The 20,302-nt window shown below is 44.5% G+C and overlaps 3 protein-coding genes across 6 annotated transcripts in view; 1 reads left to right on the top strand and 2 right to left on the bottom strand.

Annotated features, from left to right (window-relative positions):
• Positions 1–13: 13 nt before the first annotated feature.
• Positions 14–2,737, top strand: LOC139822576 (protein C1orf43 homolog). Its single transcript, XM_071794421.1, has 4 exons — positions 14–358; positions 456–612; positions 673–892; positions 1,031–2,737. The coding sequence occupies exons 1-4, from the start codon at positions 200–202 to the stop codon at positions 1,221–1,223; spliced, it is 729 nt and encodes a 242-aa protein (XP_071650522.1). The 5' UTR covers positions 14–199; the 3' UTR covers positions 1,224–2,737.
• Positions 2,013–6,932, bottom strand: LOC139822575 (focadhesin). Of its 2 annotated transcripts, XM_071794420.1 has the most exons (10): positions 6,869–6,932; positions 6,654–6,764; positions 6,500–6,565; positions 6,259–6,413; positions 5,996–6,187; positions 5,391–5,839; positions 4,407–5,291; positions 2,962–4,243; positions 2,565–2,892; positions 2,013–2,369 (listed from the first exon to the last, which is right to left on the bottom strand). In XM_071794420.1, exons 2-10 carry the CDS (start codon positions 6,705–6,707, stop codon positions 2,220–2,222), a joined length of 3,561 nt encoding a protein of 1,186 aa, XP_071650521.1. In that variant the 5' UTR covers positions 6,708–6,764; positions 6,869–6,932; the 3' UTR covers positions 2,013–2,219. The 2 variants fall into 2 exon arrangements, with proteins under 2 accessions (XP_071650521.1, XP_071650519.1); XM_071794418.1 differs by having other exon boundaries at positions 6,654–6,910.
• Positions 6,933–7,535: 603 nt separating this feature from the next.
• Positions 7,536–20,302, bottom strand: part of LOC139822574 (uncharacterized) — a 151,986-nt gene continuing 139,219 nt past the window's right edge. For all 3 annotated transcript variants that reach the window (XM_071794416.1, XM_071794417.1, XM_071794415.1), the window contains exons 4-5: positions 16,360–19,476; positions 7,536–12,648 (exon numbers count right to left, since the gene is read on the bottom strand). In XM_071794416.1, coding sequence (XP_071650517.1) covers positions 12,578–12,648; positions 16,360–19,476 — 3,188 coding nt within the window. In that variant the 3' untranslated portion in view covers positions 7,536–12,577. The remainder of the gene's footprint in view (positions 12,649–16,359; positions 19,477–20,302) is intronic.

The following is a 20,302-nucleotide window of genomic DNA, read 5'->3' as shown; positions in this document are numbered from 1 at the left end:
GCACGGACGCAAACCATGTGCGGTTTCGTGTCCGTGGTCCGTGCGCCGATCAGCTGACCGGAGGTTTTTTTATTCGAATGTTCGAATGACAGTTCGCATTATTTTCTCGAAGCGATATAAGTACGATTCTCCCGTAAAGACTGGTGCCCGTTGACAATATTATTCGCGGAGGCCAGGCCGCCTCGATTGTCGTACGAGAATGACACAGGAATTGTCCGGTGTAACCATAGTGATATTTATAGCGGCGGGCGTTTTGACGATATTGTTACTATTCATCTTCGCGAAACGGCAGATCATGAGGTTCGCTTTGAGATCTCGTCGGGGCCCTCACATTCCCATAGGACACGACGCGAAAAAGGTACGTTTTACGTTTAAACATGTAAATTTGAGGTTAACCCACTGGTATCTGTATCGTTGCTATATTGTTGCTTAAACGTGCGGAAAATGTTTTTCAGTCCTTGAAGAAGGAAATAGAGAGGAGAATAGAAGTGATACCTAGGATACAATACGAGCCGCAGCTGATCAGCGACCCTAGATACATTTTGACTCCAGGTGGACAAGCCCCACCTCATTATTATAGATTAAAGGCGGTTGATGACGTTAAAACCTTGGGTAAGTTATCGTTGTATCATTCTTGGGTTGGCCCCTGTTTCACGTCGTGTCTCTTTGCAGAGACGGAGATCACGAGGTACGACAACTGTCTGAAGAGACATCCTTCGGAGAATCTGAGGGCGTATTTGCTCACCACGCTCGCTACTCCATTAAATGGAAGTGGCCAGCGTTTAATTCATCAATTCTGTGATTTGTACGAACACGCGAGACACGACCCTACCGAATTCGGCGATGAGGAGTATCAAGTGTACACTCGCCTGTTCCTGAAGTTGATGGACGCGTAAGTACGATTTGAAATGTCTACCAGTCTTTCATACAAGAAGATGCGACGTGACATTTAAATGCTCTATAAGTGTGTCTCTCAAGTGTTACTGAAAAAAGGATTATTTAGCTTAGGTATAATTTATCGATTGTTCAGGGCACGTTTATTGAAATCATATCCGAGCAGCAGGAAGTCCAGCCCTAGTCGCACGCCGATCAAGAAGAGCGTGGAGACAAAGAGAAATATTCTGGAACCCAGGATGCGTCCGCCCGAGGAGCAAATTCTAACTGGTTCGAGACCCAACACTCTAACGGTAATGACATTAGACAACAGCGAGACGTCCGTGTAGCATTATGAGTGCCGTCACATCCAGCATATGTGACGAGGAAATTGTAGATAGGTATATGACGCTAAAATAATTTATATTGAACTACGCGCAAATAGAACGTCCGATTTAGTTAGGAATTATTAATATGCATTTTTACTTTTACTAATGAATGCACTTAAGCTCGCCATTCTATTCAAGTTGCGTACCAGTGTCGAATGACATATAGTTTGTATACAACGAGCAAGTACGTTTCTTTCTGTGATTTGTTTGATATTTACATGATATTTACATTTATACGAAATCAGCCTTATAAAATAGAATTTTCGCGCTCTTCGCACCGGCATCGCTTGTAAAATATTTCAACAAGTACTGATGTACATAAGAAGTAACAGTGTGTAGAAGTCGCCGAATTAGAGAATTAGTGGTAGAACAGAATCTTTTTAAATCGTCCGTTTCTCGTTATACGTAATTTTTTCAGGTGATAGTAGCGCTAAGTCGATAATGGTAAATTCTCTTCCCGATTGACTCCACAAATAAATTTAATACTAAAATTTACATATACTCAGTCGCGTATAGATCTACATATCTCTAATAAAATTCAGGAAAAAGGTTTACAGTAATTAAAAGATAATAGAAAGGTATTCTTTCCCCTTTTTTAAATGTTTATCTTTTAATGATGATAACGGATTAGCATATCTTTTTTCTACACGTCACTGTTTAAACATAGAAATTTTTAACAATTTAACGAATTGAATTTAATTATACAATAAGGATACCTGGACCTAAATGTATGTATAAACTTATCAAAGCTTGATATAATCATTACTTTATTAGTAATAAGGTATAGACATTAAAGATGTCAGGTGTATTTACAGATGTTCATTACAATTATAAGATTTGATATCGTTAGTGAAATTCAAGTCTGAGTAATACAAATAAGTAAATCAGTTCAACGTAAAAAACTTCCTTTTTTGTATAAAAATATATCCTATGTAATCATTTGTTATATTTCATTAGTTATTGAAAACGAGTTTTGACTGACAAATAATTTTTCCATTCTGAGTTATAGTCGTCTTCATGCCTTAATAAAATCAATGCGCTTTGAAATGCAAGTATATATACATCAGGTACGGAACTGCTCCTCATGTGATTCAGCCATTTCATAATCTAAAAAGTAACCAATACGATTTAATGTATATTTATGTATAATAGGCATATATTGCGCTCGTTTCGCGACGAAAAATTCCACCGCAATTGTAAATGTAATGTTTTTTTTTTAATTGTTGAATATCAAGAGACTAACAATAAGTCTTTGTAATGTGTAAAAAATCTGTAGGCGACGAAAGACAAATTTACACATACCTGGCGTATTATGGATTTCCACATTTGTCGATCAACAAGCATAGAGATCGCCTGTGGAAACAGTCTTATCCTAATGTCTTGCGAAGTAATTAGCAATTCTTTATTCGGCAGGAAACAGTCCATGCCGGACAAGCAGATAACCAAGACAAATAAAATATCACAGTAAAATGTTATATTGTTTTTTTCATCTGGAGTTCCCACCATAAGCGCATCGATGTGCCTTATAAAATCTAAAATCCAATCTTTTTGTATTTCAAGATCGCAGAATTTCTCCGATCTCAAGTCAGCCTGCACTTTTTGTATATTTTCTAATAAATATTTTTGCATCCTATAAAAACAAAAAATTTATTAGGCAATTAGGCCAAGCATTAGATTTATAATTACTATTAATACCTACTCAGGATTAGACTTGGTTACGTTGACAAGTTCATTCAGCCAGGCGAATGGCTCGCTGATATTTCCCTTGAAGGCTGTCTGGACTCTAATAGCGATAGCGGTTTTCAGTCTTTCTCGGGTTACTTCCCACCAAGTGCCAGGCGCTGTCATTCTTTCGACATCCCTGATTAACAATTCCATCACAGCCGCAAAATATTTCTCGAAATGTTTGGACGTTAAGTCGATTTTTCCCGATATCTCGTCCAAAAGCGTAGTCAGCAACGTGCGATTTCCCATTTGTATATCGTTGCTTTTGAAAGCGGTGACATAAGAAGACATGATGTAATTAAATAGATGAATATACTTTTTGTCATTCAACAAGATTTTGTTAATGATATAAAAGAGAGAAGTTTCGAGAAATTGTTTTAAGTTATTTGGCGAAATAGCGTGGCACAGGTGTTCCAAATTCGAGTAGAGCACCAAGTGTTTCTCGTCCAGCAATAATCGATCGATTTCTGATACGGTCGCATACATAGATAAGAAACTTTCCGTCAACAATTTCGCCGACGCCGAGATTTGACAATGACGACTCGCGATACACAAGCTATACTCTTTAGCTGCCTCCGATATCTGCATGGTTTCCTTCAAGAAGTCCCACTTTATGTTTGGCAACGGCTTCTTGTGCTTATGAGCGAATATACGCAAACACTCGACTATGATTATGTGATTATTCCGATCCGCCTTGTCGCTTCGTCTCAAATACTCGCCGACGGCCCTTATCACGCTTTTCTCTGGCAGATACTTAAAGTTTTGCGGTTCCCCTTGTGGCCAAGTATATATTCGCGATCTGAAGCCACTCAATTCGTCCCCAATATAGAAAATTAGAAGATCTCCGGCCGCCGATAGGGCACTTCTGTTCACATTCTTCAGCATCTGGATCCAACAAGTGCCCGGTATGTATTGCGGCAGGTCCGCGGGCTCGTTATCTTTATTATCTGTCTTTCCGGATGCGCGCTGTACACCAATGTCCGGTAGGAACTCTGAAGGCAAAGCACTCAGAGGAATTCGTTCTATCTGGTAAGACCTTAATGCCTTGAACGCCGCTCTCGCGACCCTCATGTCATCGCCGACCGTGTAACCCCACAAAAGAGACACGACGTCGACGATGAGTCTGTCATGGTCCTCACTCGTACGAAACAAGTACGAGGGAATATTGGCAAAAAGATCGCACAGACTTTCCAGGACTATCGTACGCTTCTCCTTGCGCATCTTCGGTGCTAACACTTGCCACGTAGAATAAATGCCTGTCAAGTAAAATCATCAAGTGTTAATCATTAAAAGTGATAAGACTAAGTGATATTCTTTTACAGAATATCATAGAAAACACACAAGAGTGGCCAAAAAAACTGTCATGACGTCTTTAAAAAAAAAAAAGTTCAGTATTCAAAGATACAATATGCAAGGTACCTATCACTGTGGACTTGCATAGGGCCGAGATGCTGTCGAGCGCGAGCGCACTGGCCGCACCGCTGTTCAGATCAACGCATCGATTCAGGATTTGCGACAGCAACGGCACAAGTTCCTCACCGTGCGCGGGCCGGTTGTCGCAAATGTACTTTATCGCCCGAGCGCATGCCACGTTCGAGCGCCAACTGTGATCTTTCTCCATGGTGTCCATCAGCGCGGTGGATATGAAGCGATAACAGCGCGGCTCCTTCTCCAACGCCTTCAAATAAAGCTGGATTGCAAAATATTTCAGCGACTTGCCGCTGTTCAGTAGCGTATCCAATGTGTGGATAACGATCGGTAGATTTTCCTTAGTCATGGCAAACTCCGGCACAGTCAGCAACAGATATTTCAGCATGTAGCTATCATGAGTTCTAGTTAATTTATGCAGCAACAGGGACAGCGCGTGCGACGCGAAGAAGTTGATCTCCGTCGCTATTTGCACGAGAATATGGCAGACTTTCTGCACAACGAGAGGTTCGTCGCTACGCAGGAAGATCCCGCACAGGACCAGTTTACACATGTATCTCAGATCTATTGGCGCGAGAGACAAGTTCTCCAGCCATGACAGAGTGTCAGCTTCCACAGAATATAGACTGCGGATGAGTTCCATATAAAATTGGATGTATCCATTGCTATAGCTGAATATGAACAGCATCTTATTTGAAATAGTACCGTTACCACTGTCTGTTTCCTTTTGGGACATTATCTTAATTAATAATTTTTTCGCTGTCACTAACGCATCAGAGCACAATAACGATGGATAGGCCAACCACTTTATCAAGGCTGCAGCTAACGTGTTTAATAATATAACGTGGCACGGCATTCTGTCCACGATAACTGTACCTATTGTGTCACACAAATTGATCAAAATTAATCTTACAATTTTTTTAGGTAACATCACTGTATTATATCGGAATTTACATATTTTATAAATATACTTACATATTTGAAGGGCGTCAGGTAAATAAGCTGCAGGACATATCAAAATTATTTCTGCCATCAAAACTATCATAATATTTCCTATGTAATTGTAACAGCATTCGAAGAGATCCAATATCGTGCAAAAATTTTGTACAGGTTCATGACCGTGTTCCAAAAGCTGTATCGTCAAAGATGCGATTAAAGGTACTAACGCGGTACACAACTCCTTATCTCTTTTCGACAACGTCATATCCGCGAGCTCCAGAACTCGGCAATTTGCATCAATGCAAGTGTCCGCTCGATTAGTGCACAGCCAGAGTAAGATCTCTGTTCGTAAATTTGTAGTGTTGCTAGATTTAATTACAAGCTCCCATGCCTCCCGTTTGCAACTCTCATACGAATCTATGGAAGGATTGCACAGTACGTGCACGAATACTGGTCGCAGTAGCTCCACACTCTGCTCCATAACTCTGAAATTCGGATAAATCAGTAAATTTAATAAATGCTTTTAATATGCTTCTATTTCAATTTGAAACTGAGAAAACTCCAATTTATAAAGGCAAAGGCAAATAATGTAATATATTCCTATAAGTGCATGCAATATCATTCTTATGATAATAGCGTACTGTTTGTCGTGATGATGCATGATGAACTTCATTTGATTCAGTACGGACCTCCAGCTGAGCTTTTCCTGAATCAGGATCGTGATAAATGGATGCTGAGTAGGGACTTCGAGAGTGTATTTAATGCATTTATCGTGCGACTTCCAATCTAATATCAACAATCGACTTACTGCCACAGTGACTGCCTGATAATTTCTAAAATTTGCAATAATGTTAAATAAAACTTACTTATTTCACTGGTATTCGTTTAATACGTATGCACATACTTTGAAGAAGATAAGCATGCCATAAATGTTGCTAATGCACACTTGATGTCCCATAATCCAGTCTCGCCAAGTATAACCAATGCTTGGCACGCAGATGTGCTAACTATAGAATCCTCACTGTTGCATTTAGACGAGAGTAATTTAAATTCTGATATCTATAAAAAAGAAACGTATATATGAAAACAATACAAACACCAAGGAAAAATACTAAAATGATTATCGAGATAGGAAGATTATTTACGTTTGAAATATTCTTTTCTTCCGTTTCCAATTTCTTTTTGATTATCTCAATCAGTTTGGATGTCGCCTGTAGAAAAGCAAAAGAAATTGAGTAACCATACACAGTCGCAGGACAAATGCAGATAGGTGATTAATTGTTCTCTTGCCATACTTACATGTGATATCAAAATAGGATTCTTTGATCTCAATTTATAATCAATCTCTTCCATGTTTCACGCTTATGTAGATAAAGACGAGATTAAAAACCAACGCAATCCGCTTTATCACTGGACAGAAAAAATTACGCGAGGGTGACATAAGATATTAACGGATAACACACAAATATCCCACATATTTTAATTGTAAATAAAGCATAAAAAGTGATATCCACCAATGAAAGCATGAAACTCGTAGCATAACCTCAATCACCCTTGTTTACCTTCGCCACTGCCGGCATTGTCGCATTTAGCAGTACCGCCAAGTCTAGCTTCACAAAATACTATCAATCAATATGTTACCGGCTCACTGTTAATAATTACAGATATTTACTGACGTCAATAAAAATTCAAATTAAAAAGTCAACAAAGTCTTACTTTAAAGGAATATAATCAGCAATATAAAAGTAGATTAATAAATAAATATGTTCAGTTTTTTCTTTTTGTCTTTATTTCCCGGTCTACTACTTCTCTCTTCTCTTTATTAGAACTTTTACAGATACCTCAAAAAATCAGAATTTTATCACACTTATATAAACTACTAATTTCATTACTTTACCGATTTTTTTATTTCTGTCGGATGTAACGAAATAAAAGTAATGGAATATCGTCAGGTGAGAGAGAGATTAAAATTAGTCCGACACATTCATGGAAGCCATCGATACTTCATGTATGTAATTTGTAGGATGCTTTTTATTTTATCCATTAATATACTTTGACGTCGTCAATTTCAATAGCCTCGTCCTCTGAATCTAATAGCGACAAACCGCATGATTTCTCAACTTCGTCTCTCATAATCTGAAAAATGAAGACGCAGCGAAAGAAAAAATAAAGGCAAAGATGTTTGAGATTTTTGAATATATTTATTTGTATGGACAAGTTGGAGCATAGTGCACAATATATTTAATATATAGTAGTCTGAGGAAGGGGGATCAGAGTACATTCTGGAGTTTGAACACAATATCTTACAATTTAACGACAAGATGCCTGCATGTTTTTTTTTATCTTCTTCTGTACCTGCTTCTCTGTACGTTATGTTTACTCGTATATTCATATACTCGAGATGTATAATATATAAAGCGTAACGACTCACTATTTTTATCATTCTAAAAAAAGGAGACGAGAATAAGGGTCCTTGTTTATTATGTTATATGTCTCAGTTCTCTTAGCGCATCGTTTACCATTCGCTTCTATCCTCTCTCATACTTCATTCATACGTGCATACATACATACGCGCACCTATTCACCCTTTTGTCTCATACAGTTTTTCCGTTAACTCTTTTTCTCCGTCTCTTACTTTCTCGCTTTCTTTCTCTCTCTCTCTCTCTCTCTCTCTCTCTCTCTCTCTCTCTCTCTCTCTTTCACTCTCTTCTTTCTCTCACGATACTCTCACGATCGATTATGCAACGTCCTGGCAAATATGCGTAGTACTTTGCTACAGTGTGTCGTATCCTCGGACACGGAGGTTGTCTCCAATTGCTAATTACATGCGCTCCCTATTACACTTGGGCGAGTTGCGCGTCCCAGGGGGTTTTCCATTCCCGCAGGGCGAACGGGGCCGGTAGGAGGGGTGCGAGGGGGGCGAGAACCATCCACATGAACCACAAAGCTGTAACCCGTCTTCCGGTAATGTGCGATTCGCGTGTAGGTGCAATAAAGCTCTTCGAGCTTACGAGAGACGACTCTCACCATCCTTCTCACCTTATATCTTTCTCCCTCTACGTATATCCCCTAATTAGCGATTAACGATCTATATTAAAATTCTTTTTTTTTCCTTGCTTACTGAAAGCGAATACATTTTACAGCCTGTACAATTGAGTAAAGCGACGCGGCGCACTTTTGGTTCACTCTCACATTCTTCATTTCTTACCTTTCTCTCTTTCTCTCTCTCTCACTCTCTCTCTCTCTCTCTCTCTCTCTCTCTCTCTCTCTTTCCTTTCCTTTGCACCTCCACTTGCGGAGGCAGACGCGGGCCAGGGCAGGGTCCAGGTACTCAAGCTATCTCTGCGTGTTGCTTTCCATTCTTTTTTCGCAATTTTTTTTGTTTTTTTTTTATGCTCATGGAGATCCCAGAATATCGGGTCCCTCGATCGTTTCGTGTACTCTCTTGCTATCTCTTTCCTTCTTTCGAGTCCGTTCTCTCTTTTTATTATGTTTTTTTTTTTTACAAAAATCACAGAGCAGCACCAGCATTTATTTCTTTTAAAGCCCATCCCTTCGTCCGCTCGGCGCCCCACTAAAACTGAGGCGGATCACTTTTTATTTCTCTCACTCATTCACATGTACGCACAAACATACACACATGCACCAACACATGGAACACGCATACACACATACACAAAGCATGTATACGTACACCCTCTCATAAGTGCGCGCGCGCGCTTCTCTATCGCGGTTTCGCTTAGGTTCGGCAAAAATGGATGCATTGCGTTTTGTCCCGTCCCTCTTCCATTCCTTCGTTTTATTAAATATGTTCTTTTTTTTTCCCCTGCTATATGAAACGCATCATCGGCCGCCGTATCTTTTGATTTGGCATTTGCGAAACGCTGCCCGATAAAATTTCTCGCACCGCTCCTCTTCTTTTTTTCTTCCATTTATCTCTCTCTCCTCTCTCTCTCTCTCTCTCTCTGTCTCTCTCTCTCTCTCTCTACCTTACGTCACACTGACGATAGTAATAAAATAATATAATTAATAATCAATAATCGCATAATATATATAAAATGGATGACGATAGTAGTTACTGAACAAACATTATGTAGTTTATAGATACATATATATATATAGTTGCATATGCATACGTAATTATACGCCTCGCTCCTCCTATTTACCCACTCTCTGGATCTCGCCCCTCTGCACCCCTCCTCCGACCCTCCGTTCCCCCTTTTTCTCCCCCTAGCTTTATCGCGCATCACTGGCTACCATTACCTTAGTAAACAAATAGCGTTCTAGCATCGAATTTACAGTCACTTAACGCCACTTAATTATTTAGAATCAACGCATTACGTGTCGCCTCGTTTTTCTTTTCTTCTTTTGTCGTCCTCTCACGACTCGTCTTTATAAATCGTTCATGCCTCGAGGACGAGTTCGCTCTGGTCGCGTTATCGGCATTTTGCGATCGGTCAACACACAATCATGAATTCTTCATTTCCCTAAGAGATAAGTTATCAGCAAGTTATACAATTTCTCTACAAAAATCGAAGTCTGCGCACCTAAATTCTTTGTCTTATTTCTTTACAATAAAATACATCGATACGGAATCTATACGCACGCACCCGCATCCACACATGCATGCATTCATTATGCTTGTACAAGGCAGTCGACGCACGTGATTCGCTCTCTTACATCTCTCTTGTATACCCTATATATAATCGTTACATATTTTTTTTACCTCTTTCTCTCTCTCTCTCTCTCTCTCTTACATATATATGCACACGCACACGTCTACATGCGTTCGCTCGCTCGCTCTTAAGCTTCTCTATGCTCGATAAAAATTCCATCTCGACATACACGCTCGAGTCTGAGAGTCGGGGGCGGAGCCGCGCTCGCACCCGGCACGCATTAAATCCACGCTCCCCGTAATTTTTTGCCAGCGCGGCCCCGCGGACGCGAGAACGTCGACGGTGCCGTCCGTCCTCGCGTGCTTCAGTCTAACGAGACGCCTGTTTCCTCGCAACCGAGTCGTCGCGTATCTCCCACGCCTCGTCTCGGTAGGATGGACTGGACCTCTCTTGGCTTGTCCTAACTTCGAATCCCGACTACCGAATGTCGCTACCTCTCAGTCAATACTTCCCAGATCTGCAATTCTCCGTCTCATTCCGAGCTACGGTCCTACCTGGGCAAGATCTTTTTAGATCCGAACGCTAGAAAGAAAAGAGAAACCGAGCGTTACCAGGGTCAGCAGACGTCAGCGAGGAATCAACGAGACTTTGGGACTGAGCGAGCCCAGTCCACACCGAAACGAGGCAATCTCTCACTCGATCCTGCTCGAGGACATCTCACGAGGTAACTCGTACCCCTCAAAATCTGTCAGAAGGTTATCTACGAGCTAAGATCGAGCTCCCAGTCGCTTATTCTTACACTAGCCGAAGGCGTCTGTACATTATGCGGCGCGTGTTCCTTAGATATACACTATGTACACGAAGAAGGATATCCAGCAAGCTGGTTTCGTCTGCACGAAGATCGTGGATCCGCAATGGACATACCGTGGGAGGTGCCTCACGATACTCGGGGGATGCGTAAGGAGGAAAATCGTCCTCTTGTCGCGCGAGCATCGGTCCAATAATTCGATACAGCCGGAGGATTGCTCCCTCACGATCGTCTCGTCGAGCCTACCGCGATCAGTTCAACAGATTAATCATCAACAGCTCTGTCCGAGAATGGACAACGTATTTGTGTGTCGGATCGAGTTCAGTCTCTTACTTTCCTCACCCTCTAAATTCATATAGTACTTTCTAGGGGTAACGTGTGGCTCCATGTTGATTTACAATTAATGGATACCGGGTTCGATCTCTCACCCCTCATGTCTCGATTTTATGAGGTTTATTAGAAAATTAAAGGTTGTGAGTAAAGGATGTGATGGTTAAGCCATTTTGAAATATTTCAATAAGATTTCAAAAAGATATTATTTAAGTCTTTTCTATGAGTGGCCTGATATTTTTAAATGTAATATTACATGACTAATAACTAGCGCTTGCTAGCGTGCGCCCTTAACGCGAGATTTGCCCTTTCGTTCTCCCTATTATCTGAAATACAATGTTCGGTATATCTAATGGACTAATTCATCGGTTTTCCGAGTTTATCGAGGCCTCCAATTTCGCCAGAACTCGCCGTACTGTATCGCGAGGCCATGTTTACTAATGGAAAATCACTCGTGGCGGTTGATCAATAAGCGTTTCCTCGATCCTCGCACGTGTGCGATTTAAATTCAAAAGCCATGCGTCACTATTGTCGCCGAGCATGGGAAATTGTTATGTGCGCGTGGGATTGATAAGGGACTGCCTCCCTCTCCCCCCGGATTTGACGGAACCGCGAGTTGCAACGCTTGTCACGCTAAAAATGGACAATCACCGCGTTTTATTCGTTATAACGCTTTCGGTATATAGTACTTTCCACGTTTACGCCTGATTTGGAAAGTCGTAGATCTTCCGTGATCCACCAGTCTCCTTGATTTCATTCAAACCTATAATAGCGTCAGTATTCATGATTTACTATTCGTGTATCTAGAATTCCTAGTTCAATCCAGTTCGCAAGGGCACGAATAAACCGCATAGAGCACCCCGCATCTCATCGCTCTAAAGTTCCGGTTAGCGTTATCGAGCAAGTGAATAACACACCACATGGAACACTACCATTCTTTTACTTGGCCACCACCCCCATGGTTCTAATATTTCAGCCAGTCTTCGGTCCCATCTAGTCTTCAATCCCAAGTAGTTTGGGCCGTTGTTGAAAAGAACACCGTCACCCGTCATCTTGGTCGCATCGTGGTCCTAACGTTTCAACTAGCTCTCCCAGATTCCCAACTTCGACTGACATCGAGAGAACGGGCGGCACAGAGCAGGTAAAGAACACCTCGGCCTCTTTACCAGCTACATCTTGGTCCTAATCCGGCCGTCGTCAGCCTCTCTTTACTGGTTACACCTTGGTCCTAATCCAGCCGTACAACGTAGCATGAAAAATACACGCGGCACCCCTGCTCAGTGTCGGCTACACCGCTCGTTCGCTCGTGTCCATGCCTCCTACGGCTGCCTGCCGCCGCCGGCGGCGGTGCCGTGCGGGTGTCCCGCACCGGGCGCGCCGCTCGCCGCCGCCGGATGCGTGTGGTGGGCCTGTGTGGCGGAGCTGCCCCCGGCGGTTCCGCCGGGCAGGACGGGGGCGGGGGCCGCGGGTCACTTGGGCGGGAATGGCGAGATCACCGAGGCGGCTACCGCGGCGGCCTGCTGACTCGCCAGCACTGCCGCTGCAACACACACAGAGAGACAGCAGGCCATTAATGTTTCGTCACGATTACTCTGGAGCACCTACTAAACGCGCGCGTTTGCTTTCCAGCTGTTGCTGTTGCTTTGCTGTTCGAATGATGGCGACCCGCGGCACCCGAAAACGAGATCTAACTCGAAGCGTATTCTGAGACCAAGAGGGAAGAAACCAAGATTCTCCATCAGCTGAGAAAACAGCTTTCCCCATCAGTGCGATTGATTTGTATCTACGCAATACGAGATCGTGTTGCATTTACTGCGAATCGCGAAGAGATTGAAGATTTGGTCGAAGAATGAAACACCTGACACTACTTCTATGTGAGAAAACGAGGAAGCGTCAGCGATTAAACGGCTATTCAGTGGGCATGGTAAGTCCAAGAATAATTGAGGAGCATTGATTACCGATCGTTTGTGATATCATAATATGAAACAACTTGAGACGTACGAACTCAAGACATTAAAATAATAATAGAATAAAAGATGATAAAGTATGATGTGTGATTAAAGAGAAAGTATCATTTCCAGATGAAAATGGAACTTTCTCTTTGTATTAACTAAAACATTTTCACTGTATTACTCAATTATAATATTACACGATTCAATCTTTAACTGTTATATGTAAACTGCTCGATGTCGCTATTAATGCCCCTAAATCTTGACGACAATTGATTGTTAAGTTTCTTATCTGACGAATTACGGTAAGACGCAGCAGAAAGTGTATCTATCATGGCTGTGAAAATCGCACACTGACAAGTAGTTCTTTTCGAGCCTGGATTTTCGAGACGATCGTTAACGAGTGCAATCCTCCAGGAAACGCATCGTGTCCTCCCGACCTCGAGGAAAAAACCCGTATATTTCGAGATGTATAAACATAGAGCTACTTCCATCACTACTCGAAGGAAAATGACGACGGATATGTGTGTGTGTGAGAAGTGGTGGGAAAGCATACAAATTGGCGTGTACCTAAGCGATCGTTTTTTTTTTCTATCTCTCTCGCTCTTGCTTTTGTCTCAATGATCTCGCGCCTACAATGCATTCCCTAGTCGCGTGATTGCGGACTTCCCTCGTTCACGCGAAAGTCCTGGCAGTGTTGGCTCCATAAGCGTACCACTTGGTCGATTAAGTTCGCTGATTGGCGACCGCTTTTTGCGTACGAAAACGTCGTCAACGTGAGGCGTCGTAATAGTAACAATAACAATGAAATAAAATCTGACAATGCAAAACTGAACGTTTAAAAAAAAAACTAAAAAAAATCTAAATTTATATCTTGTTTCTATTTCTTTCGAAAAACCGGATTACGCGTTTTGATTCCAAGATATTGAGAACATTGTATCGTATTTCTGTTATTTTCAATAAACGTGTCTTTGTACTTTGATCCTCGAGATGTAAAAGAAAAGAAAAAAATAGGCGAGAAGAAAAATAAGGGGAAATATCACTCTCCAAAAGCACATAGTTCGTTAACATTGAAAGTTATCAATATCAAAGACACTTTGGAATCTGAGAAATCTGCTTTCAATAGATAATAAAAGAAGAGGATATTTTTACAAATCGCAAACGACGTTCTCGTAACAAAAACCATACTCCACTCGCGACTAAACGCAAAAATCAAAACTATAAGGTCCTGACGACTATTTTACTGCAAAAGAAGCTTTCGTGGAAGACTACCGAGGTCTAACGAAGGATACATACATGGATGCGAACGCGAATACGTATCGCGCTCATAAGAAGATAGGACGTTGCAAATTAAAGAGTCTAAATGCCAAAATTTTAAGATTTACGGGGTAAACTTGAAAATAATCTTTTTTTTTCTATGCCGAGTATCAATAACATTATACGTATCAATATTCGCGACTTTAGGACATAAAATTACTAAATTCTTTTTCAAGTTTGCAAATAAAGTTATCATTATCGTTGAATATTTAACAATTTTTAACGATGAGAAGCATGGATTTCGTTAAAAATAACACTTTCTTTAAGCTATAACATTCTTTTTGGCATCTAGACCTTTTAATTTATACGTTCCAATAGAGACTGTATTCCTCGCGCATACCATCAATATCAACATTAGCGCTGGCATCGATATCCATATCAAGCTCGATGAGGTCGTTAGCGTCATCGTTACTATTATATGCGAGTGCCTATCACCCGCAGCCGGGTGATCTCGCCCATAAAATCCTGTTAACTTTTCTTCCGTTCCGGAAAGAAGCACGATAAATAATTATCACAGTCTGAACTATACGTCTAATCCTTACTTGCGCCCTACTTGCGGTACACAGCTTACATGGCTAATCTACACACGGCCGCAGTTATACTTCAATATTTCCAAAATATTCAATTCGTCGCTACGAGACTCGTTACATACGTATATGTATAGATATACAGAATGTTTCGGATGTCGTACGCTTTCTCTCAACTACGGACATTGGCGACGCTGAACAGAATATCTCGAAAGTATTTTTCTGGATTGCAAGTCAATTTAAAAGACTGAAAAATTTTAATGAATGAAATGGCAAATGCCATTCAAACAGAAAATCTTCTCTTACGTTTAAATCAAGCTTTACATCATAAGTTCTCAATTTAAAGTGTTTAATACTAAAACTGAAGAATGAATTTTCACGGTAAATTGATATTTTAAATCCGTACTGGAGAGAGAACGTGCACGAACTCCGCGACCGATATATATATATATATGATCAAAAAAATGCAACGCTATAGCGCGAGCGAACCGCGCCCGCAGAATGTACAATCGAAGATAAATTAATTACAATTGTCGTTCGGGTCTTCAACGCGGGACCCATATAGAAGAGGTTCAATCGATATTCACACATTTTAATATTTTTGCCTTTGTACAAAAGAAGAAGCGCGTCTCTTATTGGTCTGGTAATAAAATAGTACCTCGGCGGAGACTCTGCGCGTGGATCGACTCTCGAACGGAGAGGGCTCCTGCCACGCGAGTTCCTTGTTGCACATCAAGATCCACAAGTAATTTTCTTTCCTTTTTCTTTCTTCTCAATTTTTTATGCACCAATATGGTGTACGGTTTAGACACTCAGGCTCTAAATAATACCTGGCCGAGTTTTACCCGTTTTTGTCGGACATTTGTCCGGATTCATCTCGAAACTAAAATTGGCTGTTCGCCGTTTCTTACTCGTCGTCGAAGTCGTTTTTGTACTGTCCAATTCGACCTCGCGCCGAAAACATATGTCAGCGTGCAAACGCATATATTTAAAACGCACTTACAATTCGTATCGCGTCGTACACTTAAAATGTTTTTAGAGGCCGGCTGTTAATTTCGTTCACGGTGTCATTTCGAAGAATTCAAGATTTAATAAAAAACCTACGAATTACCGAGTTCATGTCTCAGCGATCTACCGCATTATCGCAAACGCACCGCACCTTCGAGTCTAAGCGCATGATCCTGAAAGTTCAGCTTCGTCGTTCGCAAAACGCGGTCTATCGCAAACGCTCGAACGCTCGACACCTCTCATCACGCTTTCGACTCGCATCGTCGTCATCCGTCCTTAGAGTTCACCAGAGAACGCGGCACGCCCACGACACGCAACGAAAACGGTCCTAATGCACGTATGCGTTCGTTCTCACGACATTACGCTCATGCTTCTCTCTCGTTCTCTCTGGTTCTCGCTTCACTGGGTCCCGCGGGTCGCCTTACTGTCAGGGTCTGACGAGAGGCTTACCTCCGTAGGGGGCGGGATACTGCCCCGTCAACAGGGGATACCCTAGGCCCACGTGAGTGTGATGATGCGTGTGCACGTGTCGCTGTGGAGGCGGCGATCTGTTGTCCTTGCCGAGGTTGCCGCCGCTGGCATCCACCGCGCCTTGCTGCTGCTGCTGGCTACCCGGTTGACCCTGCTGCTTGCCGGACGGCTGCTGACCCTGGCCCGGCGGTGGGCCCGGGCCCGCAACCGACGTAGGCGGGCCGCTAGGGGGCCGGGCAGGGGTCGGGCCCGCCGAAGACGGGCTGGCGGACGCCGCGGATGTCTTGGGCGTCGGTGACTTGAGCGCGCGCTCCTGGAGCTCGTGTATCTTGTGCGCCGAGTAATACTGATTGGCGTGATGTTGGAGCAAGTCCAGCGCTTTGCCGCCGGGTGGCCGACTGAGGTCCTCCGGCGCGTGATACCTAGGTAGCTGGTGGAGATAGGGGTTACTCGAATACGGACCGGGTACCAGCATGGGGCTGAGGCCGCGGTAGACCGGGTGACCCGGATCGAATGGCAGCGCACCGTAGTGTTGTGGCTGCATGTAACTGGGATGAATGTAAGCGTACTGCGAGGTAGGCGGCGGCGGCGGTCCCTGAGTTTCCATCGTCGGCTTTACGCCCTCCTGCTTGCTCTTTGAGTCTTCGCTCTTTCCGAGATCCTGTGGTTTTTCCTGCTTCGGCTGATGTTTCGGACTGGGCGGTGGTGCCTTTGCTTGTTGGCTCTGTTTATTTGCTTCCTCTTTTCTCCTTTGTTCACTCGGATACAGGTAATACCTTCTGTCGTCTTGAACAGGTCCCGGAGGAGGTGGCGGCGGTGCCGCTCGTTGACTCTGCGAGCTGTGGTAAACGTGGTACGGACTCATCTGACTCTTCATCTCGATGCTCTCCTTCAGTATCTGATGGTTCTCGTGCTGCTTGTCTTTCAGACTCGGCTGTGGCTGTGGCTCTTGCTTAATCTTGGCCTTTTGCTCATGCGGCTCCTGGTCCTGCGACTGCTGACTCTGTTGTTGCTGTTGCTGTTGCGAGACTGGCTGCGGTGGCTGGTAGGCATAGCCTGGCGGCATATAACCACCGTAACCGCCATAGTAGTGCGGCTGCTGCTGCGGCTGCGGTACCGGTTGACTTAGCTCCTTCTTCTCTTTTTCCGACACGACGCTCTGTAAGCTCGCCATCGAAGGCATCTGCGGTATGTTAAGCGGTTTCATCTCCTGCTTGGGCGTAAGATCGCTCGGCTTCTGGTCTACCACCGGCTTGCTGTCCGAAACGTTGGACACCAGATAAGGTGACTGACCATAGTACGGGTACATACTGAAGTGCGCGGGCAGATGCGCTGGCGCCGTGGCCTTGTTGTCCTTTTCCTGACTCTGCTTGGACTTGTCCACCGGTTCGGCCTCGAGCACCGGCGCCGCGTCGTCCGATATGTCCGAGTAGGCCGGGCTTTGTACGTCGTCACGCGCCGAATCGACGATCGGCGCCTCGAGGGGCGATGGGTGCGGGCTGCCGCCAGGCGATTTTCGCGATTTCTTCTTGTAGCCCTGCGGCTTGGAAACGCGCGCGTCCACGCTTGTCTTGCTCTTGTCCTGTTCCGGCATTAGCGCAGCCGTAGGTTTTACTTTGAACTGCGGCATCTTTGCCGCGGCGGCATGTAACGATACCGCAGTCGGGTACTGTTGCAAGTGCGATTGTACACCCTGACCCGGATGACTTGACGGTGGCGGTGCCGCCTGTAAACCCGCTGCTTGTTGCGACACCTGGCTCGCAAGATTCTGTAAACCTGCGTGCTGACTGGCTATGCTTTGTAGACTGGCCTGTTGCTGTTGCTGCAATCCAGACGGCTGCACCACGTGAGCCTGCGCGGGCTGGCCCAGTTGAGCCGACAGAGGATGCTGCACCGTTTGCAACTGATGCGCCGGCGGCAGTTGCTGTTGAACCGATGACTGCAGTTGCTGTTGCTGGCTGCCAACGCCAGGCTGTAGCTGTTGTTGTGGCGGTTGGCCGACTTGTTGCAACGACTGCTGCGCTTGTTGCAGAAGAGAATTCTGCGATTGATGCGACTGTTGCATCTGAGACGGCTGTGGTGGCTGCGGTATATTGAGGGGTTGGGGGATGTTCGTGCTTGGATGCGGTGAAGGCACGGGCCTGGGGGACTGACTGGGATGCGGACTGGGACTCTGGGGCGGGTTCGACGAGCCTAACGACGATTGATTTTGTTGTTGTTGCTGCTGCTGTTGCTGCTGCTGCTGTTGTTGCTGTTGCACAGATTGCTGCTGTTGCCTCGATGGCGCCGTAGAAGTGGGTGCTGGCAGATCGTCCTGGCCGAACCTGAGTACGCCTGGCTTGACAATACTTTTGTCCGCGAGCACAGGCGTGGGTGGTTCTATGCTGGGCGATGGGACCCGCGGGGGCGGCGGCGGCGTTTCCGGTGGCAGTCCCGCCGCCGGCGGACTCACCGCTCTCACCGGCGTTCCCTCGGGCTTGTCCGCAGGCGACTTTACTGGTGTAGCAGGGCTCGGTGCCTCGATATTGCTCTCGTCGTTCTCCGACATACTTGTAATGCCCTCCTTCGTATCGTCGTCGTCGGCGGAACCGTGTGCGTGACTCTGGTGATACTTGAGCCCGTTGATGTGTTTGTACTTTTTACTGCAGTTCGGCTCGGGACACTCGAGCAACACTGGACTAGCGGGTGGCGAGCCGCTGGGCGGCGTCGGCGGCGGTGCCCGTCGCTTGTTCTTGTCCTGCTCCTCCTCGGGCCCGCGAGACTTCCGCTTCGCCGCCGGATCCGGCCGCGGCGGTACAAATGCCGCCGGACTCGGGCTGGCCGCTGGTGAACCCTGCGCGCCCCGACGACCCTTGCCGCCGTTGCGCAGCTTGCTGTGCACGGAACTCCTCGTCTCCGTGAAGTTGCTCAGGTCGTTGCCGGGCGTGGAGTTGGCCGCGGCACGGCCGCGTTTACCGCGACCCTTAGGCGTGCGGGCATCCAGGTCGCTGGTCGGCGAATCGCAGAAACGTGGCGGCGCCCAATCGTGACGCGTGCAGTCCAACAGGGTCCCGACGTACGTTTTACCCCGCCACGTAACGTTCACCACTAGCACACCTGCAATAGAAAGGACGTCGTCATTGTTATGATCGGTAGAAGCGATTTTTCGAGCCCCGTAATTGCCTTTTATACTGACAACTTTGAAACAAATCAACAAGCTCGTTTATAATTTCTAAATCTGCTGTGGGATCTCTGCTATATAAATAAGTAAAATATCTATGTTTTCACTTAGTTATTGTTATTGGACTCGATATGGTTCTTTACGGCAATTTTGCGTATAATTTGTTAAATTTTAAAGAATTGTTTTTTTTTCGAATCTCCATAAAATAGATTCCAAATAACATAAATTGATGTTAAGATTTTGTTCATTTATATTTGTTGTGTGACATTATTTTATATATACTACTGTAGAAATAATAAATCTAAACAGTCGTGCATTCCTCTCATTTATCAGCAATTTCTGATAAAAAAAAAACTTATGCATGCCGCAACTTAGCGCAACGCTCAAAGTGATTCGGTGTCGAGCGAAAGAAATAGGTGAAGAGGAAAGAAGGCGACGAGAATCTCGCGTGTTCAACGAAGAAATACAGCTGTATATCGCTTCGCTGACGGAACAACGCGTAAAGCTACGAGCGAGGGAAAAACCGGTCCTAAAATACGGCGGTTTTAACCCCCGGGGGCCCCTCGAGCAGTTTCATCGCGTAATAAGTTTCGTGGCAACCTGTGACGAGCTAACTCGCATCTGTCTCCCTTCTTTCCTCTTCGTTCTTGCGCGATCAGCGCCGCTAATTGAAAATATCTCGCCCGTGCACGTGCAAGAAAACGCGGCGCGTTTGCAGGTGATCTCGACGATGATTCTGCATCAGGTGTTCCCGGCCGCGGA

The sequence above is a fragment of the Temnothorax longispinosus genome, chromosome 11 (genome assembly GCF_030848805.1).
Source record: "Temnothorax longispinosus isolate EJ_2023e chromosome 11, Tlon_JGU_v1, whole genome shotgun sequence".
Taxonomy (NCBI): Eukaryota; Metazoa; Arthropoda; class Insecta; order Hymenoptera; family Formicidae; genus Temnothorax; species Temnothorax longispinosus.
Note: the sequence above shows the minus strand (reverse complement) of the source record. Positions and strands in the feature narration are given on the sequence as shown.

Bases quoted from the DNA above. Each gene is read 5' to 3' on its own strand.
- LOC139822576 (XM_071794421.1), top strand. From the start codon at position 200: ATGACACAGGAATTGTCCGGTGTAACCATAGTGATATTTATAGCGGCG. The intron at 613-672 runs GTAAGTTATCGT...GTCTCTTTGCAG, and splicing joins TGATGACGTTAAAACCTTGG to AGACGGAGATCACGAGGTAC. The intron at 893-1,030 runs GTAAGTACGATT...TCGATTGTTCAG, and splicing joins TTCCTGAAGTTGATGGACGC to GGCACGTTTATTGAAATCAT.
- LOC139822575 (XM_071794420.1), bottom strand. From the start codon at position 6,707: ATGGAAGAGATTGATTATAAATTGAGATCAAAGAATCCTATTTTGATA. The intron at 4,244-4,406 runs GTACCTTGCATA...TTTACTTGACAG, and splicing joins ATGCAAGTCCACAGTGATAG to GCATTTATTCTACGTGGCAA. The intron at 2,893-2,961 runs GTAGGTATTAAT...TTGTTTTTATAG, and splicing joins GTAACCAAGTCTAATCCTGA to GATGCAAAAATATTTATTAG.